The sequence below is a fragment of the Urocampus carinirostris genome, chromosome 3 (genome assembly GCF_059441175.1).
Source record: "Urocampus carinirostris isolate Australia breed hairy pipefish chromosome 3, RoL_Ucar_1.0, whole genome shotgun sequence".
Taxonomy (NCBI): Eukaryota; Metazoa; Chordata; class Actinopteri; order Syngnathiformes; family Syngnathidae; genus Urocampus; species Urocampus carinirostris.
In genome coordinates this window covers 23622994-23647282 of record NC_142351.1, presented here as the reverse complement: position 1 = coordinate 23647282, position 24289 = coordinate 23622994, and the positions used below count along the sequence as shown (strand labels likewise).

Genomic DNA, 24289 nt, shown 5'->3' with positions numbered 1-24289 from the left:
AGTTGACAATCATAAGCGCTTGGTCATCACTTTTGTGAATATATATATTTTAACTATTACAGTTTTTACGTGAATTCTTGCAAATGGTTTCAAGCGCAAACATTTACGTTATGGGTAGGTGACGTCACATGTAACCCTTAGGGTAACAGAAAGGCATTCAGAGGGTAGATAGAGTACGTGAGATTTTGAAATACATTTTAAAAGGTAAAACTAAAGCAAAATAATGGTATTTGCTTCCCGTTTACCCATTATAATAATAAACTTGCAACATAGGTAGGTAATTTGTGTATTTTTTACTACATCTTTAAACTGTTCTTTTAGTAAACCAGGGATAACAATACTAAAATGGAGTCACATTATCTGATACAGCAGATGACATATAATTTTGCTTATTTTAGCAAGTATTTAAAATAGAATAGAACTGTCTTTTTGTCATTGATAGCAACGTGGTGAAATATGCAAAGAGATTGGACATGACACTCCAAGATAAACATGTAATAAAGACTTTAAAGAGAAAAAAAGATACAAGACCGTCAGAATAAATAGGTAAAAATATTGACAACACAGTGCTTGAAAACTGGCCCAAGTTATAATAATAGTGCAATGAAAGAATAGTGCATTGTGACATATAGTGCACTGAAAAGTAGTGAAATAACAATGATAGCAACAGTAAGTCCTAAATAATTTGTAAGGTATAGACCAGGGGTCTCCAATATGGTGCCCGTGGGCACCAGGGTGCTCCCTAAGGATAGCTGAGGTGCCTGCAGACCTGTTCTGAAAATAGCACACCAGTGCTTGGTCATTGTGATTTTCTCGAAAATGTTTTAGTAGGTTGACTGAGTCTAATCAACTCTACTTCCAACAATTAATCTGTTAATAATATATTAACAACCTAGTACCATGATATATTTGTTATTTTAGAAACATATCAAACTGGGTGCCTTTCATGCTGTTTAGTAACAAAAAGTAGCTCTCAGCTTGAAAAAGTTTGGATACCTCCTGTATACATTATATGATGACTTCAAAATGGTCTACATCCCCACCAATATCGAGTGTTCACTTTAAAAATATACTGTCTCCACCAATGCCAAAACCAAACCTATGCCCTTGAATTAGGGGGTACATGAGATCATAATTTACAGTTTAAAAAGTAGAACCAATGCAAAATTAGAGTAATTGCTTCCTGTTTATCCCCCAGAAATAATAATCTTGGAACAAAGGCAGGTAATTTGGCTCATTTTAAGTGTTATTTTAGTCATTTTACGACAATTTAAAACTTTTATTTCTACAAAACTAGGGGAAAATACTCAAAAGAAGCTTAATTATGTGGTTTTGCAAATAGTAGATTAATTGAGTATTTCTTACCAAAATGATAAAATATGAATTATGTGTTAAACAAAATAATAAAGCAAGATATTAATTAATATATATTTTTTAAAAATCACACAATAAAATGATAAAACATGAATATACATGTTTTAAAACTGGAACCCTGTACTATCTGTTTCATGTGGGGGAGCAAACCCTTACCTGAAAAAAACAGCCTGGAGAGGAATAGGTACTGCCAAGCTGTACTTGCCCAAGACACACCACAGGAAGAGGTGCCCCTTCAACTTTCGTGTTTAAAGCAGTGGTGTCCAAACTTTTCAGAAAGCGAGCCAAATTTGGTCAGCTAAAAATGTGTGAGGGCCGACTGTTCAGCCTGGCAGACTTCGAACAATCTTTAATAAATTCACCCTCCATAAAAGGTTTGCAAGGCTTGGCGAACAGCGTCGCGACCCCGACCAGCGTCGCGACCAGCTACCTCATTTGTGTCATTTTCATTTGACTCGCAGGGTCTCCTGAAAAAGCACTGCTGTGCCATTAAAACACCTTTAAGTTGCTACACCTGTTCACAGCGTTCGTTTCCAGTTAGCTTTCTCTAGTCAGCATTATTCGTCTGGCAGCGTCTCTTGGTATTATCCATCCATCCATTATCTGCACTGCTTATCCTCAGTGGGATCGGTGGGGTGCCGGAGCCCATCCCAGCTATCTTTGGGCAGTGGGCAACCCCTGCAGGCCAGTCGCAGGGCACACAGAGACAGACAACCATTCACTCGCTCATTCATACCTAGATAGAATAGAATAGAATAGAATAGAATACAATACACCTTTATTGTCATTGTTACAAAATGGGTTAACATATTGTGACAACGAAATTGGGCATGACACTCCAGTTTTACACATTCACAGTGAGGTATGAGCCAAGAAGATAAAGGAACAGAGAAGATAAGGTTATAAAACAAGGGGGATAAGGCTATAGTTATAATTTACATGGTATTTACACAAGAAATGTCGGCATGTGGGATGTTACATACAGTGTTGTCGTGATACCGTTGGTATCGTAAGGGTTGTGCAATATTGCATTTGGTGCAAAGTCATCATAGTGCAAAAAATAGTCAGCATATGCATTGGTGCAAACATAGACAACATAGTGCAGAAAAAAGGAAATGGTCAGACATTGTGCAAGGTGAGCAGTAAACGTAGTGCAGTCGACATGTGCAAGAACATAGACATTAGTACCATTATATTCGTATGAGGTAGTGTTGGCACAAGTTTTCAGGTTTTTTGTGCTGTGTCTGTTTTGAGCAGTGAACAAACATAGTGCAGACAGCATGTACGTGAGTACCATTTTACATTCGTGTGAGGTAGTTTTTTGCAACAGTTTTCAGTTTTTTTGTGCGGTGTCTGTTTAGGGTGGTAATGGCTGTGGGGAAGAAGCTGTCTCTGAGTCTGTTTGTTTTTGCTTTGTGTGACCTGTAGCGCTTGCCGGAAGGCAGCAGGTCGAAGAGGTGGTGGCCGGGGTGAGAAAAGTCCATGATGATGTTTTCTGCTCTGCTGAGGTAGCGAGAGCAGGCAATGTCCTCCAGACTGGGCAGAGAGCAGCCGACGATTCTCTGGGCTGTTTTGATGATCCTCTGGAGCTTTTTCCTGTCTGCTGCTGTGCACCCAGCATACCACACCGTGATGCAGTATGTTAGGATGCTCTCCACTGTGGCTTTGTAGAAGGACACCTGCAGCTGCTGTTTTAGGTTATTTTTCCTGAGCAATCTCAGGAAGTGCAGTCGCTGCTGGGCCTTCCCTACCACCGCTCTGGTGTTTGCAGACCAGGAGAGGTCGTCGGATATGTGCACACCCAGAAATTTGAAAGAGTGGACTCTCTCTACACAGTCTCCTTTTATGGTGAGTGGTGCTGGATTCCTGCCATTCCTTCTGAAATCCAGAATCAGTTCTTTTGTTTTTGTGGTGTTCAATATGAGGTGGTTTTCCGAACACCACGTTGAAAGTGACTCCACCTCATCCCTGTATGCCGCCTCGTCCCCTTCAGAGATGAGGCCGATCAAGGTGGTATCGTCAGCGAACTTAATTATAGTATTTGTGGGGTGGGTCGGTGAGCAGTCGGAGCTGTAGAGGGTGAAAAGCAGGGGGCTCAGTGCACAACCTTGGGGGGAGCCAGTGTTCAGTGTTAGGGTGGGAGAGACGTGGGTACCGAGTTTCACCGACTGTGGGCGGTTGGAGAGGAAGTCCATTATCCAGTGGCAGATGGAGGGAGAGAGTCCTAGGTGTGCAAGTTTCTCCACCAGGATCTCCGGGATAATGGTGTTGAAGGCTGAGCTGAAGTCCAGAAAGAGCATTCTGACGTAGCTCCCCCGGTGGTCCAGGTGTTTCAGCACGGTGTGAAGTGCTGTGTTTATGGCGTCGTCAGTGGAGCGGTTTGCCCTGTAGGCAAACTGGTGGGGGTCCAGTGTGAGTGGCAGGGAGTTTTTGATGTGCCGGGACACTAACCTCTCGAAGCACTTCATGACCACAGGCGTAAGAGCTACAGGCCTGTAGTCGTTGAGGCTTTCCACTGCTGACTTTTTGGGGATGGGAATGATGGTGGAGGTTTTGAGGCAAGGTGGGACGGTCGCCTGTGACAGGGACCGGTTGAAGATGGTGGTGAAGACCCCAGCCAGCGGATTGGAACAGTCCCTGAGTACCCTCCCTGGTACTCCATCCGGGCCAGTTGCCTTCCTGGGGTTTATGGTATTCAGCGCACGCCTAACTTCGCGCTCCTGAAATGTGAGAGAGTTGCTGCTGGTTGTTGGTAGGTGTGATGTGGCTGTTTGTGGCCTACCAGCTTCAAAGCGAGCGAAGAACTGATTAAGGTCCTCAGCTAGTGAAGCCTCAGCCTCAACAGCTGCCAGGTTGTGGCCTCTGAAGTTGGTGATGTGTTGGAGGCCCTGCCACATCCTCCTCGGGTCATTTCCAGCGAAGAGGTGCTCGATCCTCCTTGTGTAGACTGCTTTTGCTTCCTTGATGCCTCTCTTCAGGTCAGCCCTGGCCACCCCGTAAAGAGCCTTGTCTCCAGACCTGAAGGCGGTGTTGCGGTGTTTGAGGAGGGTGCGCACCTCGCTGGACATCCAGGGTTTTTGATTTGGGTAGTTTTTGATTTTTTTATATACTGTGACTTCATCCGTGCAGTAACGGATGTAGGATAAAACCGTGTCAGTGAATTTCTGGAGGTCATGGTGTTCAAATACCTCCCAGCAAGTTTGATCAAAACAGTCCTGCAGCTTGGAGAGGGCTCCCTCAGGCCACGTTTGTATTGTCCTCGTTACAGGTTTAAAGATGGGCCAATTTCCCTGACCTGCATGTTTTTGAAATGTGGGAGGAAACCAGAGTGCCTGGAGGAAACCCATGTAAGCATGGGGAGAACATGCAAACTCTGCACAGGAAGGCTGGTAGCTGGATTTGAACCCATGACCTCAGAACTGTGCTGCGAATGCACTAACCACTCAACTGCCGTGTCGCCCCTCTTGATATTATATCCTTTGAAAACGGACAGTCTCTTTGCAATTTTGGCAGTTGTTTCAAATTTCTGTGAAAAAATACTCAAATTTTGACTTGTCCCGGAAGCGGTGGCCCTCACAATCAACTTTCCTTTTTTTATTTACAGTCTCCACGTCGGAAATGGGGTGTGCTACAATTCTCACTGAAAACCAAAGGCAATGTGGCCAAAGGGCAACTGCCATCACCTGGTTAAATGTTTTTTGTTTTTTATCACGGGGCGTAATTGGCCCCCGGGCCGGACCTTGGAAGTACATAGGTTTAGGAATCCGTGAACAGTGATATCTCATTTCATCTCATTAGCTGCACCGCAGTAGGTTCGCGGGGGTGCTGGAGCCCATCCCAGCAATCATCAGGCAGTGGGCAGGGGACACCCTGAACTGGTTGCCAGCCAATCGCAGGGCACACAGGGACAGACAACTCACTCGCTCATTCACACCTAGGGACAATTTAGACCGGCCAATCCACCATGTCTTTGGAATGTGGGAGGAAACCGGAGTGCAAGCACGGGGAGAACATACAAACTCCGCACAGTAAGTCCGGTAGCTGGATTTGAACCCACACAGGAGGTTCCCAAGACCTTAGAACTGTGCCGCACACGCGCTAACCACTGCGCCGCCGTGCTGCCCGAACAGTGATATAATAGTCGAAAATAGTCAGTGAAGAACAATTTCAGGTGATACTTGTCTCATAATGTTTCGCTGAGAGTACATACATAAATAAAAATAAATTGATAAAACATCGCACTTGACACCAAAGCAAATTGGTGTCTAGTTTTTTGGGCGGACGTGCTCACTGCCTTGGAACATTCTCTTCACTGTGCGTGGACGTGAGTGCGCGTGGACGCGTGTGTTTGTGTGTGTCAGCTGCCTCATCTCGTGTCGATGTGGACGGGCTGCCACTGGGCCTTTACGGTTAATAACGGGATAAAACAACTCAGACGCACACAGTTACCGTGACCTGCCCATCACAATGAACCAGCCTCGACCGGAGGAGTTCAAGCCACCCCCGGAGTGCCCAGTGTTCGAACCGAGCTGGGAGGAATTCGCAGACCCGTATGCCTTCATCAATAAGATTCGTCCCATCGCTGAGAAAACCGGAATTTGCAAAGTTCGGCCGCCTCAGGTGAGCGTGCTTGCAGAGGTTCAAGGGGCGCTTCGGACGTGGATGCTCCCTTTCGTCGAGACGCTTGTCGGAGGATGAAGCGCACGGGGATTTAAAGGGACTCCTCAACATGGCGGATGAACGGCTAGGCTCATTCTTTGTGCAGTTGCGGTGCTCGGCTTCGTTTTCGGTAGCGTCAGGGTTGTGAGAAGTCCGCTTTAGCCTCTGCTTTGGACGTTTTGCAAGTTCGACAAGCGTGTCCCGAGTGGGGTCGTGTTGTTATTCGTCGTGTGTCAACAAAGCCTCGGCGCTTTGGTCAGTTGTTGAGCTGGGGTGCTAATGCTAACTAGTAGAAGCTGTCATGATGGAGCGCACGGTGCTGTTGTCCGAGGACCTAGGCGGATATGCGGAATGCATCCTTGTGCGGTCTACGAAAAATATGATAACAAAGGATACTATCGCCCTTTAGCCAAGATCAGCCAATAAATGTCTGTGTGAATTGTATGATGTATTCACTATAAAGTAATGCGCTGTGGTAATCCTGTCATCACTCGACATTAATAGCCACTTTATTCACATTTTCACAACAAGGCTCCGTATACATGTTGCTGTCAATTAATGAATGCACACTTTTCAATATTTCCAAAGCGATCTGCTCAAACTGCTGCGAGTACAGTGGGTTATAAACAATGGTGCATAATTACTACATTTATAAAACAATCATCCCCATCTAAATGAAAGTATATTTCTTCGAGCAACACAACCGAGACGGGTTGGTTGCAGTTTTTGTTTTTCGAGCAACGTTTCTTGCAAGAAACTCAAGAACCAGTCTCATTGGGTGTTGGCCTCCATGTTTGCTTTGTGGTAATCTGGCCCAGTGACTGAGAGTCTTCCATCTGGCCATTTTGTGTGGCAATGGGGGGGTATTCTTCTGACTTGTAACAAAAACTTGGGCCTCCCCTTTTAAAGAAACCCTGAAAATTTAGCCTTTTCCCCCTGCCAGTTACAAACTGAGAAAGGTCAGAGTCTTGCTTCTCAAAAGCACTTTCGTGTCAAAGTTGGTGTCCAAAATAACATTAAATTCTTTGTCATCAGTAATGACACAATTCAAGTGAACAAATCCATGTTAAGAGGAAGAAAAATAAACTGCCCCCTTTTCTAGCCTCAGACAAAGGTTCATGTGCTGATATTGCTCTATTACTGTTTAGGGTTGGCAACCTCCATTTGCTTGCGATGTTGACAGACTCCACTTTGTCCCTCGGATCCAGAGGCTCAATGAATTGGAGGTGAGTATAAGTCTCTCCTTCCTGTCATAAATTTGTCAATTTAAATTATGGGTGTGTTTTTCCGTTTCTACTTTAATTGGGTAGGATATAGAATAGAATAGAATATACCTTTATTATCATTGTTACAAAATTTGTTGAACATATTGTGACAACGAAATTTGACGTGACGCTCCAGTTACACATTTTGACTGTAAAGATAAAAGATTAAAAAAAGATAAAATAATTTGGATATATATGAACAGCAAATATTTACACAAGAAAGTGTGTGCATGTAAAAGCAGAAGATGGTGTGTTACATTGGGTGTTTACTTACAGGGGATGTTGATCGTAGTAGTGCAATATGCAGTAGTACAAATAGGCAACAACTGTGTCTATGTCCCGTGACAGGACATCATTACTAAAGATGTTCGGCAGCAGAAGATGTCGACTAATATCTTAGTTTGAATTTAACCAAATGAAATTTATAAAATGCATTGACTGGGAGGTCGCTGGTTCGCGCCTCGGCCGAGTCATACCTAAGACTTATAACATTGGTAAAATGGCGGCGCCCTCTGTTGGCTGCGGCTGCATCAGCTCGCTACAACGGGTCAGGTGTATCGACATTTCGTTCTGTGTACATTGTTACAAAGAATGACAATACAAAGGAAATTATTATTATTATTATATATTGCTGATGTGAATGGCAAACACATTTACTTAGGCTCATTTTGGGGATCGATAGTTATATATTTCTCCCAGCTTTGAAATTTGTGTTCAAATTATTTCAAATCATTTCTATTTCCTTTTAGGCTCAAACGAGAGTCAAGCTCAACTTTTTGGACCAGATTGCCAAATTTTGGGATTTGCAGGGATGTTCCCTGAAGATTCCCCACGTTGAGAGGAAGATTTTGGATTTGTACCAGCTAAACAAAGTTGGTGTCGTGTAACTTGGCCAATTATAACTGTTTCAATTCCCTGCTTTGAAAAAAACCTTCCCGTTATTGTTATTTCCCCGTCACAGTTAGTAGCGGAGGAAGGCGGATTTGACATAGTCTGTCGGGACAGGCGATGGACAAAGATTGCGATGCAGATGGGCTTCGCCCCAGGCAAAGCTGTTGGTTCACATCTGAGAGTGCATTATGAGAAAACCCTCTACCCATACAATCTATTTCAAAGTGGTGCCAATCTACTTGTAAGTTGCATCTCATGTCAACATTGTTTTTTCCTGTTCAAACTGATGTGTATATATAAACAGTGGTGCCTTGATTTCTATGTTTAATTGGTTTCTTTCACTATTCTTGAAACAGTTTTATCTGAAACAATTTTCTCCGGTAAAATGTTTTGTGACAGACTCTAAAGTATCCCAGGACAATTGTTTTCATGTATTTGAACTTTATTGTACTAAACCATCAGTATTGATACAAACGGAATTCTCTTTGGACATAGTGCAGCTCCTTCTGGTGGGCCAGCCTTGGCCACCTGTTAAGGTGTATGGTACAGACATCCAATCTTACATACACCAGACTGTTGGCTGCAGTGATTTTTACTATTTTAAATATTACGTCTGTGTTTTATGCATGGTAGGACAGTGAACTTTAAATGGGAGGTTTGTTTTTTGTTCGTTTGCTTTTGTAAGAAATGTTCACAATTCACGAAAAGCTTGTTCATTACAACCACTTAATATTCAAATCTCAATAAGTACATAAAACAATCTGGTCAATAGTACCGTATTTTCCGCACTATAAGGCACACCTAAAAGCCTTTATTTTTTTCAAAAGCTGACCATGCGCCTTATAATACAGTGCGCCTTATTTATGGATCAATTTTAAAATTGCAAAGTTTTCCAACTAACTTGCAGCCGCCGACTAGATTTTCCCCCGAACGCCAAGTAGTACGCGGTGTATGCTGGGATTTATTTACCGGCGTTTCATTGGCTAACCAATGTGTCAATCATCATTTGAATCGATCACTATTGGCTAAAGTTATTCGGAGGTCAAGGGGCGGATCATATTTATCATGTACAGGCTGGCATTGGCTTAAACGGCAAAACAAAGCCTGCAATTGGCCGAAAAAGATGTGTCAATCATCAGTTGAATCGATCACTATTGGCCAAAGTTATTCGGAGGTCAAGGGGCGGATCCTTTTATCATTTACAGGCTGGCATTGGCTTAAACGGCGAAACAAAGCCTGCAATTGGCCGAAAAAGATGAATGTGTATAGCACGTGGCTGACGGCATAGAGAAAGCATTTTTTTCTATTCTGTATTTGTAAATATTTTATTCTCCTGGATTTACTACCCTCACGAATATAAGAGGACATTGGCTGCACATTATTATGAACATAACTACTTCGGTGAGCTACTCCGGGTTTTATATTGTCCCTGTATCTTGTTTCAGACTGAACCCAATGTTTCTGTGATAAGCGGTGCAGATAATGGATGGAATGGAGTGTCTATTTTTAAATTAAACTCAATTCCAAGTGTTTATTGTCATATGCACAGTAAAGTTGCGAGCGAAAAAGAAAATAGATACTAAGGAATGGTTGGCATTTCTTAAATCCCAAGACTTTAACCTTCCGAATGATGGAAAGATGCATTTGAGTGACATCGTACGGACACCGCATCCGCACGTGTTCTCGACACGTATTTGCGTCTTTGCAAGCTTTCGGAATGTTAAGGGGTTAATAAGTTGGACTGAACTATCTGACTGTTTTGTCGACGTTCCCATTGTAGCGCCTTATAATCCGGTGCGTCTTATGTATGTCAAAAATAGGACCCAAAACTATTTTTTCGGGGTGCGCCCTATAACCCGGTGCGCCTTATAGTGCGGAAAATACGGTACTTTATCTCAAGGCACCATTGTAAATACAAAACTGTTACTGTAATTGTATGCATAATGTTTTTTTTGTGTCTCCTTATTACAAAGTGTTAACGGGACGCCTCTAATTGTGTTTTGGAGGAAACAGTCTTTCAATGTGCTTTTAATGCTTCAAATTGGGTGTCCTTTGGAATATTCAGCTCTTAAAAAGACACCTAGTCAGAAAGTGATCGTTTGAGTCTTCTATAAAGAAAATTATTTGTGCTGCATATATTGAGAGCTTATTTTTGGATCGGTAAAGCATGACCACCTAGAACAGGTCACTTGAAATAGTTGAATTACATCAGCTCTCTCTTGCCTCAGACACCAGAGGCAGCTTCCAAACTGATGCGTTTGGAGGCTGATCCAGAACTTGACAAGGTAGGCGTGCTCTACAGTGAACAACGTATCTTTAGATTAACAATATGCATGTTTTTTTTTCCTCTGGGTTAGGAAATGTTTTATATAACTTGTATATATTTTCTTAACTTACAATTATTAGGTTAAAAAAAAAATCTGTGACAGTATTTATCTTTTTCCTCAAATATGCACTGTACTCCTTTTTCTGTAATTAGTCAGTCTGACATAAATGAGTTCTGTTCAAGTGTATCACAAGGTTTTTGGAACCATGGCATCCATCGGTTATTATCAAAACATTGAAGGCACAACACTCATTTTTGAGGGGGTTGGGGGAGGTAGTTAATGTACTTATTTTGAAATATTCAAAATGTAATAGATTTCCTTTTTTTGCCTTGACACTGCTGCCTGATTTCAAGTCTGGCCTTCACTGGTTTGCATGCTGCTGCATTGTTTTTCTTGCACGCTAACCACATCCTACTTTTGATCTTTGTCTCTCTCCTGGGTCTACATTTTACTTACGTTGTTGCTGTATACTCCACAACTTACTATCGATATGGACCACAACAGCTAGTCAAAAAACGGGTAGCGCTTTGAAAATTCGATAATAGGTTTCATTTTGATATGGAAATCAGAAAGTTTTCAGTGGTTTTATTTAAAAAAATAAATAAACAATAGAATACAAATAAAAACTTTGCAACTAATGTTTGAACCAAAACAATATTACATTTATCCTAATGAACACAGCCTTATGCTGACATCCTTTTTAGACCACACATCTGTGGCAACTTAACAGCAATAACAACTAAATTAATTTCCATCAACTTCATATTTTTTTACTTAATAGTGACCTATAACTTAAACCTGTCCATTTTGTGCTTCAGTGTGTTCAAAAGCCACTATCCTCAGAGGAGACTTCTGAAAGTATGGATCTGATTGATACAAAAGATTCTAAACTGCCCGAGTCAATTCCAAGACCACCTGTCCAGATGCTCGATTCCTGCCCAGCTGCTCGCAGAGGAAAACGTATGAAGTATGAGGTAGGGGTTTATCCCTAAAATGCATATTTAATCACTCTCCTCATACATTCTAAAAAGTACACAATTGTTAACATTATGATTTTTTTTTGTGATGGGGAGAAAAACATAACCAAGGTGAATTATATTAGAACGGTTTTGATCATTTATGTTACCTTTAACCTGTACATCTTGTACTGAGGAGGTAAACAAACCTGCTATAATCTGATCATATATTTGTCTACCTCCTCTTATTGGTGTGATTCGGACCTTTTTCAGTTTAACCAAAAGCTTGAAAAGTCCAGGAGTCCTAACACACTTGCCATAATTTCGGGTTTTTATGCTTCCTCTCAAATTACTTTTTCTTATTTGGTAAAAGCCTGAATTTGTTCTTTTGTTTTGCCAATGCCGACTGATTTTTGGAAGCATTTATTATTTCAAATTCTGTGTCAAGGCCTAAGAGCCACCAGAATCAAAACTACCCAAGGCATTTGAATGTCACTGCTATGCTTCATCTTGTACTTTATACTTCAACCGAAATAAGTTTTTGGTGCCAAACGCACCTCATGGTCTTAAAGCGTTTACGTTGATTCTTGATTTCAATTCTATAGAACACATATAAAATAGGGCAGCACGGCGGCGCAGTGGTTAGCGCTTGTGCGGCACAGTTCATGTCATGGGAACCTCCTGCGTGGGTTCAAATCCAGCTCCAGACTTACTGTGCGGATTTTGTATGTTCTCCCCGTGCTTGCGTGGGTTTCCTCCGGGCACTCCGGTTTCCTCCCACATTCTAAAAACATGCATTTCAGGTGAATTGGCCGGTCCAAATTGTCCCTAGGTGTGAATGAGCGAGTGAGTTGCCTGTCCCCGTGTGCCCTGCAATTGGCTGGCAACCAGTTCAGGGTGTCCCCTGCCCACTGCCCGAAGATGGCTGGGATGGGCTCCAGCCCCCCCGCGACCCTACTGAGGATAAGCAGTACGGCTAATGAGATGAGATGAGACATATAAAATAGTATCCAATCAGAGATAGACTAAACTTTTTTTGGCCAATCCAATAGTATGTGTTTGGCACTAACCCAACTCTGCCTTTCACCCCAAAACCATTTTATCAGTTTTGTCTTGACGTTTTCTAGCCATTATCTGTCACAGTTAACCTTTTTCAACTACTAACATTTTCTATCTTTCCTTTAGTCTTTTTGCGTGAAGACTGAACCAGACGAGTCAGGTGAGAGTCGACCAAATTTGAGAAGAAGGATGGGCTCATTTGTTGCCAAGCCAGAACCAGGTTTGCTTCTGCTTTGGTACATCAACAGCTTTGGTTAGTTTTGAAACAAACAAATAAATGTATCTGTCATTGTTGCCTGTCTTACAGAGAAAGAGATTCCTATTCAAGTAAAACAGGAGCCAGTAGAATTTAAGGAGCCTGAATTTGTGGATGACAAACTACAACACTACAAAAAAAATAGTGCACCTGTTCCTCCAAATCCTGTAAATACAAACCTTCTTTGCGTACATGAACACTCCGTTTTTCCAACCCCATAAAACGAGGTTTTCAAATCTTTAAATTAAATTATTCTTAAAAACTAAATACTGTCAATTCCGGACTATAGAGCGCACCTGATTATAAGCCGCACACACCACATTTTAAAGGAAAACCGATTTTGTACTTACACAAGCCGCACCTGTATATAAGCCGCATGCGCCCACATTAAAGAATGTAACACAAACACAAAATTAACCCAAACCCGACTAAGTCCCGTGATTGAAACTGAATGTCCTTCATAAAAGTACACGGTCCAAAAATCACAGCCGGCAAAATGAACAGAAAATAATACCAGTACTCAAGGTTTGATGCAGACCTGCAGAGTCCGGGTCCCGTTGAAAGTAATCCAAGGAAAAAAGTGTATATTTCCAAAGGTAAGGGTGGGAAGAATATATATCCACTATTGTCTGCCGCATCCACAAACACTCACCTTTACTGGTCCCCACTTCCCGCCAGCCCGCGTTTTTTTCGCCCCTTCTTTTTTATTCGCCCGTGGGAAACATAACAGAATAAGTGTCTTAAATAAAGACATTACAAAATTATACAGTTGCAAATACATATTATGCATGGTTACACATATTTACAAAGAAAGACGGTACACCGAGTTTTCAAAGCTTTAATAATAATATCTTTCATCCCAAACGGTGCCTGTAACAGGTAGCAACACCCGAGCAACACAGTAAACGGGTCTGTTAGAAAAAACATACTGTACTTGTAAAAATCACGGTAAACCGTCCTCATCTTCTTCCTTTGAACTGAAGCCATCCAAAAGCAACTTTGTCATATAGACGTCGTCCCACGCTCCCTTATTCCAAAACACGCTCGCAACACAGTAAACGGGCCTGGTAAAAAAAAACATACCGTACTTGTAAAAATCATGGTAAACCGTCCTCATCTTCCTCCTTAGAAAACTTTGTCATATAGACATCGTCCCACGCCCCCTCTTTCCAAAACACGCTGGCAACACGCTCGCTCCTTCTTTATCGGACTGCTCGATTGCTTTTAGCTTAAAAGCTGCGTCATGTGTCTTTCTTTTTGCATTTTGCATGATGAAGGTATGTTTACGCTAATTTAATTTACTGTACGCACAAGCCAAGAAGTTGCAGTCTTCCTCTGCGCATATATTCCACCGGTCTAAATCTTACCTTTTGTACTCGAGCAGCGCTGGCGGCCGTTAGAAAAATTACATAAATTGGCCGCATCACTGAATAAGCCGCAGGGTTGAACGTTTGGGGAAAAATGTAGCGGCTTATAGTCCGGAATTTACAGTACACAAATAACATGCATAATAGCATGCACTTTGAACCCAGCAAAGGACAGAGAGGACTGCATGTTAAAGTAATGTTTCTTTGACACAACTGAAAGATTTTTTTAACTCTTATATAGAAACCATATCAAAAGATCAGGGGTTAATGTTTAAATGTTTTTAGTTTTCTCTGCCCACTCTTCTAATGCTTCTCACTAATAACATTTTCCTTTTTCTATAGGTGGACCTGGTTGTGTGTATGGTTTGTGGGAGTGGAGGGCATGAAGACCGCTTGTTGTTATGTGATGGTTGTGACGACAGCTACCATACATTTTGCCTCATTCCTCCTCTCACTGATGTTCCCAAGGGAGACTGGAGGTGCCCCAAGTGTCTGGCTCAGGTGAAGATCAAGCATGTCACCGATATCAGGGAAGAAAAAAAGCTGGAAAATAAACTGAATTCATTTTCTTTTTTTAGGAATGTAGCAAGCCTCATGAAGCATTTGGCTTTGAGCAGGCCTTCAGGGATTACTCTTTACGCGGTTTTGGTCAAATGGCAGATGCATTCAAATCCGATTATTTTAACATGCCAGTTCATGTAAGTCAAATATGGGTTGCACGAAGCATAATTGGAGTTTTTTTCTAGCAATATGTTTGGGGTTTTTTTGTGTGTATTTTGTAGATGGTACCTACAGAGCTAGTGGAAAAAGAATTTTGGCGCTTGGTGGGAGCCATTGAGGAGGACGTTACTGTTGAATATGGCGCAGATATTGCGTCAAAGGAGTTTGGGAGCGGATTCCCTATTCACAATGGGAAACTAAAGCTTTCTCCAGCTGATGAGGTAGAAGAATTAGCATCATCGAAATCGATTTAAAAAAAAAAAAAGAAGATTTGATTGCTCTAATTCCCTGTTTGTCTGCATGTTTATCCTCCATGCAGAAATACCTCAAGTGTGGCTGGAACCTCAACAACATGGCAATGATGAATCCATCTGTCCTCACACATGTAACAGCAGACATCTGTGGAATGACATTGCCATGGCTTTATGTTGGCATGTGCTTCTCCTCTTTCTGTTGGCACATCGAGGACCACTGGAGCTACTCCATCAATTACCTCCACTGGTATATAACACATCCTGAAACGAGCAGCACTCTATCTTTGACAAGAATACAAAGAAGAGAGTTAAATTATTTTTGATCTATTCACTCCAAGGGGGGAACCCAAAACCTGGTACGGAGCTCCTGGCTTTGCTGCAGAGCAGCTTGAGGAAGTGATGAAGAAACTGGCACCGGAACTGTTTGATTCTCAACCGGACCTCTTGCACCAGCTGGTCACAATCATGAACCCCAATACCCTGATGGCTCATGGTGTCCCGGTATATTTTCTACACTTTCAACATAGCCTAAATAAGTGCATAATATGGATTTTAATTTTTGTTTGTGCTTCAGATTTATAGAACAAACCAATGTGCTGGTGAATTTGTGGTCACCTTTCCAAGAGCCTATCACAGTGGCTTCAATCAAGGCTTTAACTTTGCAGAGGCAGTCAACTTCTGCACTGTTGACTGGGTAAGGGGAGATTTATTTTGGACATCTTGACATATACAGGGCCTTCCAAAAGTCATTGCAGTATTCCCTTATTTACCGTGCGGGTTACACTCCCACAGAAATCCGTGATAGGCAAAGTTTTTGAAGTAGAAACTTTTATTTTTTACAATTTTTACACAATCATGCTGGTTTAAGATCAGGTAATTGTGTAATTTTGTAATTGTAATCCTGTGCAGTCCTTTGAGACATTTTTGTGATTAAGGGCTATATAAATAAATGTGACTTGACTTGACTTGAATCAAGTTCTTTGTTGTACACCTAAACTAAAGAACAGAGCATTTTAAAGGCTCAAGCATTTTTTAACAAATTAAAACACTGTATATATGTCAAACAATAATAAGTGGGGAGACTGTTTAGCCAATCAAAATGCAGAACACACAGCACGATGAAAATATGTGAAGTTGCAAAAACATAAAAAGTAAACCGCCTTTTGGCGAGGGATTACTGTAAATACTTCATGTTTGATTTCAGGCATTATTTGGACAGTCGTGAAGCATCACCATTTGACGGCTGATGCATTTTTACAAACATAAAATACAATCTTGTTGCTCCTGGTTAAATCATTGAAATCAATTTTGTCGCATGGCAAAATATTCTCTTTGCCCATATGGAGTTGCACAGGTTTCCGTCCTATCCTTACACTAGGGATTACACATACAAAATCTGCAAAACCTTTAATGTCAAATTTTCCTGGCCTCATCTCTGTCCCAATAGTCCTTCATATGAAAAATAGTGCAGAAACTTTTACACATATTTGATCACATTTTTTTCCGTTCGGAAAATGTACACTTTCAAGAAATTTGCAGTTGTCTTTTTCTGTTGTTCTAGATGTCTCTTGGTAGACAATGTGTCAATCACTATCGCACACTACACCGGTACAATGTCTTCTCTCACGATGAGATGGTTTGCAACATGGCAGCAAAAGCAGAAACACTTGATGTTGTTTTGGCATCTGCTGTTCACAAGGACATGGCCATCATGATCCTGGATGAAAAGGAACTCAGGGAAAAAGTGACGAAAATGGTGAAGTAACATTAACAAGGAGGCACACTTGAATATGTCCTTAACTGCTCATGATTGGTTTGGCCTTCACATTTATAGGGGTTGGTGAAGTTGCAGGAAGCAAAATACGATCACCTCCAGGATGATGAGCGACAGTGTGCTAAGTGCCGGACCACCTGTTACCTTTCTGCCATCACCTGCCCTTGCAGCCCAGGAGTACTGGTCTGTCTTTATCACATTAGTGACCTGTGCTCCTGCCCAGTCACAAACTATACACTGAAGTAAGTCTGAAGTATGTCATTACTCCACAAATCCTACTTTTGTGTGAATGTGTGAATAATGTTTTGACTTTTCGTATTTCCTTTTGTAGCTACAGATACACACTGGAGGATCTGTTACCTATGATGAACGCCTCTAAGCAGCGTGCTGAACAGTACGATGAATGGGCCACTCGTGTGACCGAGACACTGGAGGCTAAACTCGAAAAAAAGAAAAGTAAGCCAACAAGTGGATAAAAAAAACAATATTCAGACCAGTGGTCTCCAAGGTTATTTTAGAAATGTATATTAAAAAGTGCTGCTTTGCGCTAAATTGGAACAAATAGTAGCTCTTAGCTTAAAAAGGTCAGAGACACCTGAATAAGACAATCCTAATCATAGTTGTCAAATCTGATAGTAAACTGAGTAACACATGCTCTCTTTGCAGGCTTGACAGTTTTTCGAGCTCTTATTGCTGAATCAGAATCGCAGCACTTCCCTGAAAACGACCTATTGCGCCGGCTGCGTTTGGTCACCCAAGATGCGGAGAAGTGCTCATCAGTAGCGCAGCAGCTGTTAAACGGCCAACACCAGACCAGGTATTTTTCTTGTTAATCCATTAACAATGTAAAAGTCATCAATGTCAATTAATGTTCATGAAGCTGAATTGACCTGTTTTAAAGGTATCAATGTGGTATTGTGAAATCCCGGAGCCAGTTGACTGTGGAGGAGCTTAGATCATTTGTACGGCAGCTGTATAACCTCTCCTGCAGCCTCACTCAAGCCCCCTTGCTAAAGGTATATTAAGGTGTACTTTCTTGTCACAGGACTTTGTATAAAGAGTTTTTACACTCTCTTTTAAGGAATTATTAAACCGCATCGAAGACTTCCAGCAGCACAGCGAGAAGGTCCTGGCTGATGAGGCTCCTAGTGTGACTGAGATTGAGAGCCTGTTAAATGTCAGCTTTGACTTTGAGGTGGATCTGCCTGAGATGCCACTTTTGAGAGAGCGCCTCGAGCAAGCACGCTGGCTGGAGGCAGTGGAGCAAGCCCGCATTCAGCCCACAAGCCTGACTTTGGAAACCATGCGTAGACTTATCGACCAGGGCATAGGCTTGTCACCACACTCTTCCGTGGAGAGAGCAATGGCACGCCTTCAGGAGCTGTTGATGGTGTCAGAGCACTTGGAGGACAAAGCAAGCACTCTTTTAAAAGCAAGGTAAAGGCCACAGATCAAACACTGCATTATGGTCTTTTCATCGATTTGCAAGGGTGCAAACACTTTCCATGCATGGGGTGCATATTCTAGCTCCATTATTTAAATGTACTTATAATTCTTCTTTGTAATACCAGTCATGTCTAAGGCTTGGCCTGGGTCTTTTCAATGATTTTCTCAATTGTTTCACATGATGTCAGTGCACCTGATTTTGCTTCATTTTAATTGCAGCTAGTACAAAAAGCTGTGGCTAGAATATTCAACCAGATCAACAAAAAGTGAGCATCATGTTTAGATCAGCCCTTATATCACTGGTGCTGTTAAGCATTTACTGTCACAAGTTGCTTGTAGAAGCATGGTTGTTAAGAATGTGCATCTCTCCATCTGAACTTAGAGCCTTTACTATATTTTTGATGTTCATTTGCCATTTGTAGTCTCCATGCTTAGTTCTGACATTTGAGTTCATCATATCAGGTTTTGCAAACATGTTGCTTCATACAAACAGATTTCAATAGATTTTTTTAAGACAACTGCAATTTTAGGTCCAGACCTTTACCTGTCTCTATCTTTACTTTCCTTGTGTGAAACGGTTATCCATACTCACTTTCCAGTAACAATCCTGATCATGTATAATTGTATACTGTTTTCCCGTCAGACCACCACACTCTGTTGAGACCCTGAGTGCTGCTGCTGAGGAATGTTCTGGCTTTTCTTCTCACCTCCCAAACTGCCTCCTTCTCAAAGACACCATCAGAAAAGCTGTGGAGTGGCTCCAGGAAGCCGAGGAGCTGGTGGTCAGATCACACTACATGTTTTAACCTTATTCTTTTTTCACACTCACGTGTAACTCACAATCATGTTGGTTTTTAGGGTAATGACTCCCTGCCTTTGGTGGACGACTTATCTGATATGGTGCTCCGAGGTCAAGCCATTCAAGTTCACCTGGAGCCCTTAGAGAGACTTGAGTCTTTAATGGCAGAAATAGAAAACTGGAAAGAATCTGCTGCTTCCATTTTTCTCCAGAAAGATGCATGCCATACCCTACTTGAGGTAAGGCCTCCTTCCATGCATCTCCCAAAGAAATCGGCACTACAGCTATTTGAAAAATGTGATGCTCAATATTGTTTTGGTTTTTTTCAATTACAGGTTTTGTGTCCAAGATGGGAAGTTAGAAATGAATGTTCTCCCAAGAGAAAGGGCAAAAAAGCGAAGGACTCGCCTAAAAGTAACAAGAAGAAAAGGTTTAACACTCTTGGTGATTTGGAGAAAGCACTTTCAGAGACCAAGGATTCTGCATCTGTTGTAAGTGGCTGTTAACTAAAAAATCCATTAATTGCCAATTTTGTCTTTTTTATTCATAATTCATATTCCTAAATACTGTCCTGCACATTAATCCTTCCTCTCCCTTCAATACCTTATCTTAAATGTATTAGGTAAGAGGTCATTGAAATGCTTTAAAGCCTTCTCTTAAAAAAATCATATTTGATGGCACTTCAGGACTTTTTTAGAAGTTATAAGTCTTTTGTATACATAACAACTTTGAAAGTTAGTCTATCACGTTAAATAATTTTGGAAAATTATCAAGTCCCCCAACAATGTAACTGACAGAAGTTAATATATTTCTTACATTATCTATTATTATAATATATATTCCTTTTTTGCTACTGCAGTAAAATTGACGAAATCTTTCCTCATACTTTCTGAATGGCTATTCTTTATTTTTAGAATGCCACTCTAGAGGTTCTGCGGGTCAGGGAGATGGAGACCTTTTGTCATCTGAGAGAAGTAAATGAGTCAAAGCTTCTCCCCACTGCAGACTGCACCGACTTGAAGGTGTGCATCTGTCAGAAGACGCTCATGGGAGCGATGCTGCAGTGTGAACTCTGCAGGGATGCCTTCCACAGTGTGTGCGTCAGGGACAAATCAGATCTCATCGATACATCACCATGGCTGTGTCCCCATTGTCAGAGATCTAGAAAACCGCCGTTGAACAAAGTTTACCCTCTGCTAGCATCTCTGAGACGTATCAGGGTTCGACTACCGGAGGGTGACGCGCTACACCACCTGGTTGAGAGGACAGTTAACTGGCAGTGTCGTGCACAACAGATTCTACAGCAATGTCGTTTGGCCGAATTGGAAAAAGGATCCGAAACTCCTCCAATTCTGACCCTTTGTGCATCAGACTCCTATGAAACGCATAGTAACACTCAGGTCAATCATCGTACCCTTGAGTTAATTTCGTGTTTAATTTTGTACCCTTTTTTGGTGATGAACTTTTTTTTTTAAATACAGGCCCCCTGTTTGACTCCAGAGTGGAGCAAGACAAATCATGCTCAGACTGTCTTCTATACTGAGCAGAGATGCATTCCACTCCAAGGTTAGCAATCACTCCTTTACATGTAGGTCAGAGCCAACGAAAGGAAAACCTTGGTGTCATGTATTTATCTGACAGGCTTGAATCAGGACCTTGAACAAGTGATGGTGGAAGGGCTCCTTCTGCAGTTGTCACTGCCAGAAATCCAGACCCTGCACCATGTTTTATTGGACAGAGCCATGAACCAGCACGCAACGTCTCCAACTCGGGACCATTTGACAGATTGTGATTACCGTGTTCAGTTACACTCTCAGGGAACAAATCTCAACCAGGTAAATAAATAAGCATCAAAGAGGTTTCAGATTCCTCTTTAATGGGTGTATCAATGAGCCCCTGGACAGTAATTTATTTCACTATTTTAATGGTCACTTTCACGTTTTCCGTACATGTGGTATTACTTAAGATATACAAATTTGTTTGCCAATATGTTTAGCCTGCGTCATGACCTCTAACTATCAGCTATAATGTGACATGAATAAGTGTTAAAAGAACAAAATGCTAATTACATATTTTTTCAACCTAAGTTTTTTTGTATGGGAAGTACTGAACTGTTATGTACTCTTTTCTGTACATGCCTTGAAATTTAATGATTTTAATATTTTGCTTCAGGTTGGGTTTTTTCTCCATTTAAAAAAAATCTTAAATAAAGAATTTGGACTACAGGAAAACATATTTTCCTTTTTACTGACTTTATTAATGTGTTTTTATTTCAGCATGCAAAAGTTCGAGAGGCTTTGACGGTCCCCGACAAGAAAGCTAAGAGGCATTTGGCGCAAGATGAGGACCGCAGGGCACGTGACAGAAAACATTCTCTCAAAAGACAGAAGATTAATCAGAAAGAATTAGCACGCAGACCAGCATCAAACTTGTCCTCGCCGCGGTCCGATATTTCGCCTTCTGATGAGTCTGGGGAGGACATGGCTGTGTGTCCCGCAGACAGATGTCAGCTCCCTGAGGGAAATGAGGTGGGAATATGTTCTCTAAATGATTAAATACATCAAATGTGAACATTTGATTACATTTTCTTCTTTTTTTCAGGTGTACTGGGTACAATGTGACGGAAGCTGTAACCAGTGGTTTCACCAGGTGTGTGTTGGGGTCACGGCTGAAATGGCTGAGAAGGAGGACTACATTTGTATCCGATGTACAGTGGGAGGCGTACACATGTCTAAATGAAGAGATTTTTCCCCAATCCCCCAAATGACAGTTGTCGGGGTTCCACCAGTCTAACCCTCACCTTTGGCCCATTTGTCCAACCCTTTTGTAACAACGGTGCTATCTTCTCGTTCACTTGTTGTCCAGAACTTTAATTCTTCTGTTCCTTTTTTTTGTATTTTTACATGCATATTATACATATATAAATATTTACTTCTTAAGAATTGTTTGTGTTGGTGAACATGGAACAAAAGCAGGATGTGATGTGTAGTGCATGGAATGCCATTACATATGCACAAGGGAGTCTTATACACCCAGTAAACTAAAATGGTTTATCTGGGGTTGATATTCTCTTCTCTCAAGCCTCATTGCATGCGTAGCAAGATTTTATGATGCTGGAGCCCAAGTTTTCTCCACACCTTCCCCCGTTTTGAATCAATTGTTTAGTACATGTATCTTAAATATGAACATTGCCAGTTTTGTAGAATAGTTTTATTTATCTGAGCAATAATTTCTGTCCTCATAAAATAGATCACTGGTGTTACTGCATCAGCAATGGTGTGATGAAAAGAGGTGTATGCGTGGCAGCTGTAACAGTAGATTGAGAGATGAAACAGCTCACACAAAATGACAGTGTGTAACTTGGTATAGCTTACTCTGTGTGGACATGGCATAGTTTATATTGTGGAATAAATTCATTTTGTTCTATGGATACGTCTGTTTGTGATAAAACATTAGTTTTGTTGTTTGTGTATTGCAACAAAACAGGGATTTGATTTGTTGCATGAAATAATGTTGTGCCCATGTAGATTACAAAAGGCTGGAGAGGCGGGGAATTCACCCGATACTCGTCTGGTCAGTCTAGCAATCATTTTTCATAAAGGTTCAATGGTGATAGTCGCTACAGTTTCACCTCCACCTCAAATTCCCAGTCACATGATCCACAAAAGTCATCACTTCATATTTTGCTGTGTTGTGTTTTTTTTCTCTGGGGTTTCCTTGCTAGAGTCGTTCTTTAAAAGAGGAAATCCAACCACAGAGTCAAGTCATGTTTATTTGTATACCCCTTAATCCCAAGGAGTCTCAAAGGCCTGCACAGACCACAAATTATTGCAAACTGCAGACTACACCATCCCCTGATCTACAACCTACACGAGCGCAAGGAAAACTCTAAACCTCAACACGAGGTAAATGAAGAAACCTTGAAAAGGGACCGCGCATGAGGTAATCTCCCTCCGGGATGACCAGGCTGCAACGGATGTTGCAATAACAAATAATAAAAAGAGATTTTGTCAACATGAAATATAGGTCATTCATTAGCTATAGAATACAAGTGTGTTTTAAACCGAGATTTAAACATTTCCACTGAGGTTGCAGATCAAATCTCAGGGGGAAGAGCATTCCACAGCACCGGGGCCCGAATGGAGAACGCTTTCAAACCTGCGGATCTCTTCTTGGCTCCTAAGATTGAGTGGTTGTTTAAAGTTTTTCTCGTGTGTTAGGTAGATACTACGTTGCTCAGCATTATTTGGCACACCTAACAATGTTTGAAAGATCTGTTTTTTTTTTTGTTTTGTTTTTTGCAAAATCAGGAATACTGTACTGCAAATTACCACAAGAAATCTGGGATATTAGTTGCCAAACACAATTGGAAATTGTAACAAAGTATTTTTAAACAGATTTGAATAAGAATATTTTGCAAAATAATACATACTCGGAAAATAGCATAGTGGGCATGCCACTATTAAAGTCACTGGGGTAAAAGAAAATACCGTACTAGATTTAGTTCTATTTGTTGTGGTATGAATTATAATTTATACATTAGATAATTTGATGAATCTGAATTTTTGTAATTGTTTTTTTGTTATCAAACCTACGATTGTCTTGTGAGCTGAACACAGTCTTAGAAGTTTCGGATCAGTCGACATTTTTTAAATATTTCCTAGTTTTTAATGATAATCAAGTAAAATATTGTTAACGTTTAATAATGTTAAACGGGTCATTTACTAATATGTGATGCAGCGGGCATGTTTCACCTTGTGCCATGATATTTAAGTATTGTAAAATACGTGCGATGCAATTTAATTAATTTAAATGCACAATTGCTGACTGATGTAAACTGATAACGTTCGTGATTCGTCCTATTTGATAATAACCAGTTGTCAGACACTGATTTATTACCAACGACAGAGAATTCCATTTATATCGATACCATTAGTTTGCAGCTGAAAGTAAGTATATTTAAAGGGACGCTGTAACAAGTGACCACGAGATGCGATGCATTTTATAGTGCAACCGAAAACAATACAAACTACAGACACTCAAAGTGAAAACCGCACAATTTTTCCTCATTTTTTTGCCCATCCTTTCACAAGGCTTTTGGGGGGTATTTTTAGCAAGAAGGTTGTGGACAATCATGTCAGC

The 24289-nt window shown here is 41.2% G+C and overlaps 1 protein-coding gene across 2 annotated transcripts; it reads left to right on the top strand.

Moving 5' to 3' along the window:
- Positions 1 to 5687: 5687 nt before the first annotated feature.
- On the top strand, positions 5688 to 22579 carry kdm5bb (lysine demethylase 5Bb). 2 transcript variants are annotated; one of them, XM_088331171.1, is made up of 28 exons: positions 5688 to 5994; positions 7182 to 7259; positions 8048 to 8170; positions 8260 to 8430; positions 10418 to 10474; positions 11335 to 11490; positions 12658 to 12751; positions 12839 to 12954; positions 14497 to 14655; positions 14733 to 14852; positions 14937 to 15095; positions 15194 to 15375; positions 15467 to 15629; positions 15703 to 15822; positions 16690 to 16884; positions 16963 to 17144; positions 17234 to 17358; positions 17569 to 17719; positions 17804 to 17918; positions 17984 to 18339; positions 18992 to 19130; positions 19207 to 19386; positions 19483 to 19638; positions 20062 to 20547; positions 20629 to 20713; positions 20789 to 20982; positions 21424 to 21675; positions 21749 to 22579. In XM_088331171.1, the coding sequence occupies exons 1-28, from the start codon at positions 5842 to 5844 to the stop codon at positions 21884 to 21886; spliced, it is 4605 nt and encodes a 1534-aa protein (XP_088187297.1). In that variant the 5' UTR covers positions 5688 to 5841; the 3' UTR covers positions 21887 to 22579. The 2 variants fall into 2 exon arrangements, with proteins under 2 accessions (XP_088187297.1, XP_088187298.1); XM_088331172.1 differs by lacking the exon at positions 10418 to 10474.
- Positions 22580 to 24289: the final 1710 nt, after the last annotated feature.

Bases quoted from the DNA above. Each gene is read 5' to 3' on its own strand.
- kdm5bb (XM_088331171.1), top strand. From the start codon at position 5,842: ATGAACCAGCCTCGACCGGAGGAGTTCAAGCCACCCCCGGAGTGCCCA. The intron at 15,376-15,466 runs GTATATAACACA...ATTCACTCCAAG, and splicing joins TCCATCAATTACCTCCACTG to GGGGGAACCCAAAACCTGGT. The intron at 18,340-18,991 runs GTAAAGGCCACA...TTTTCCCGTCAG, and splicing joins AGCACTCTTTTAAAAGCAAG to ACCACCACACTCTGTTGAGA.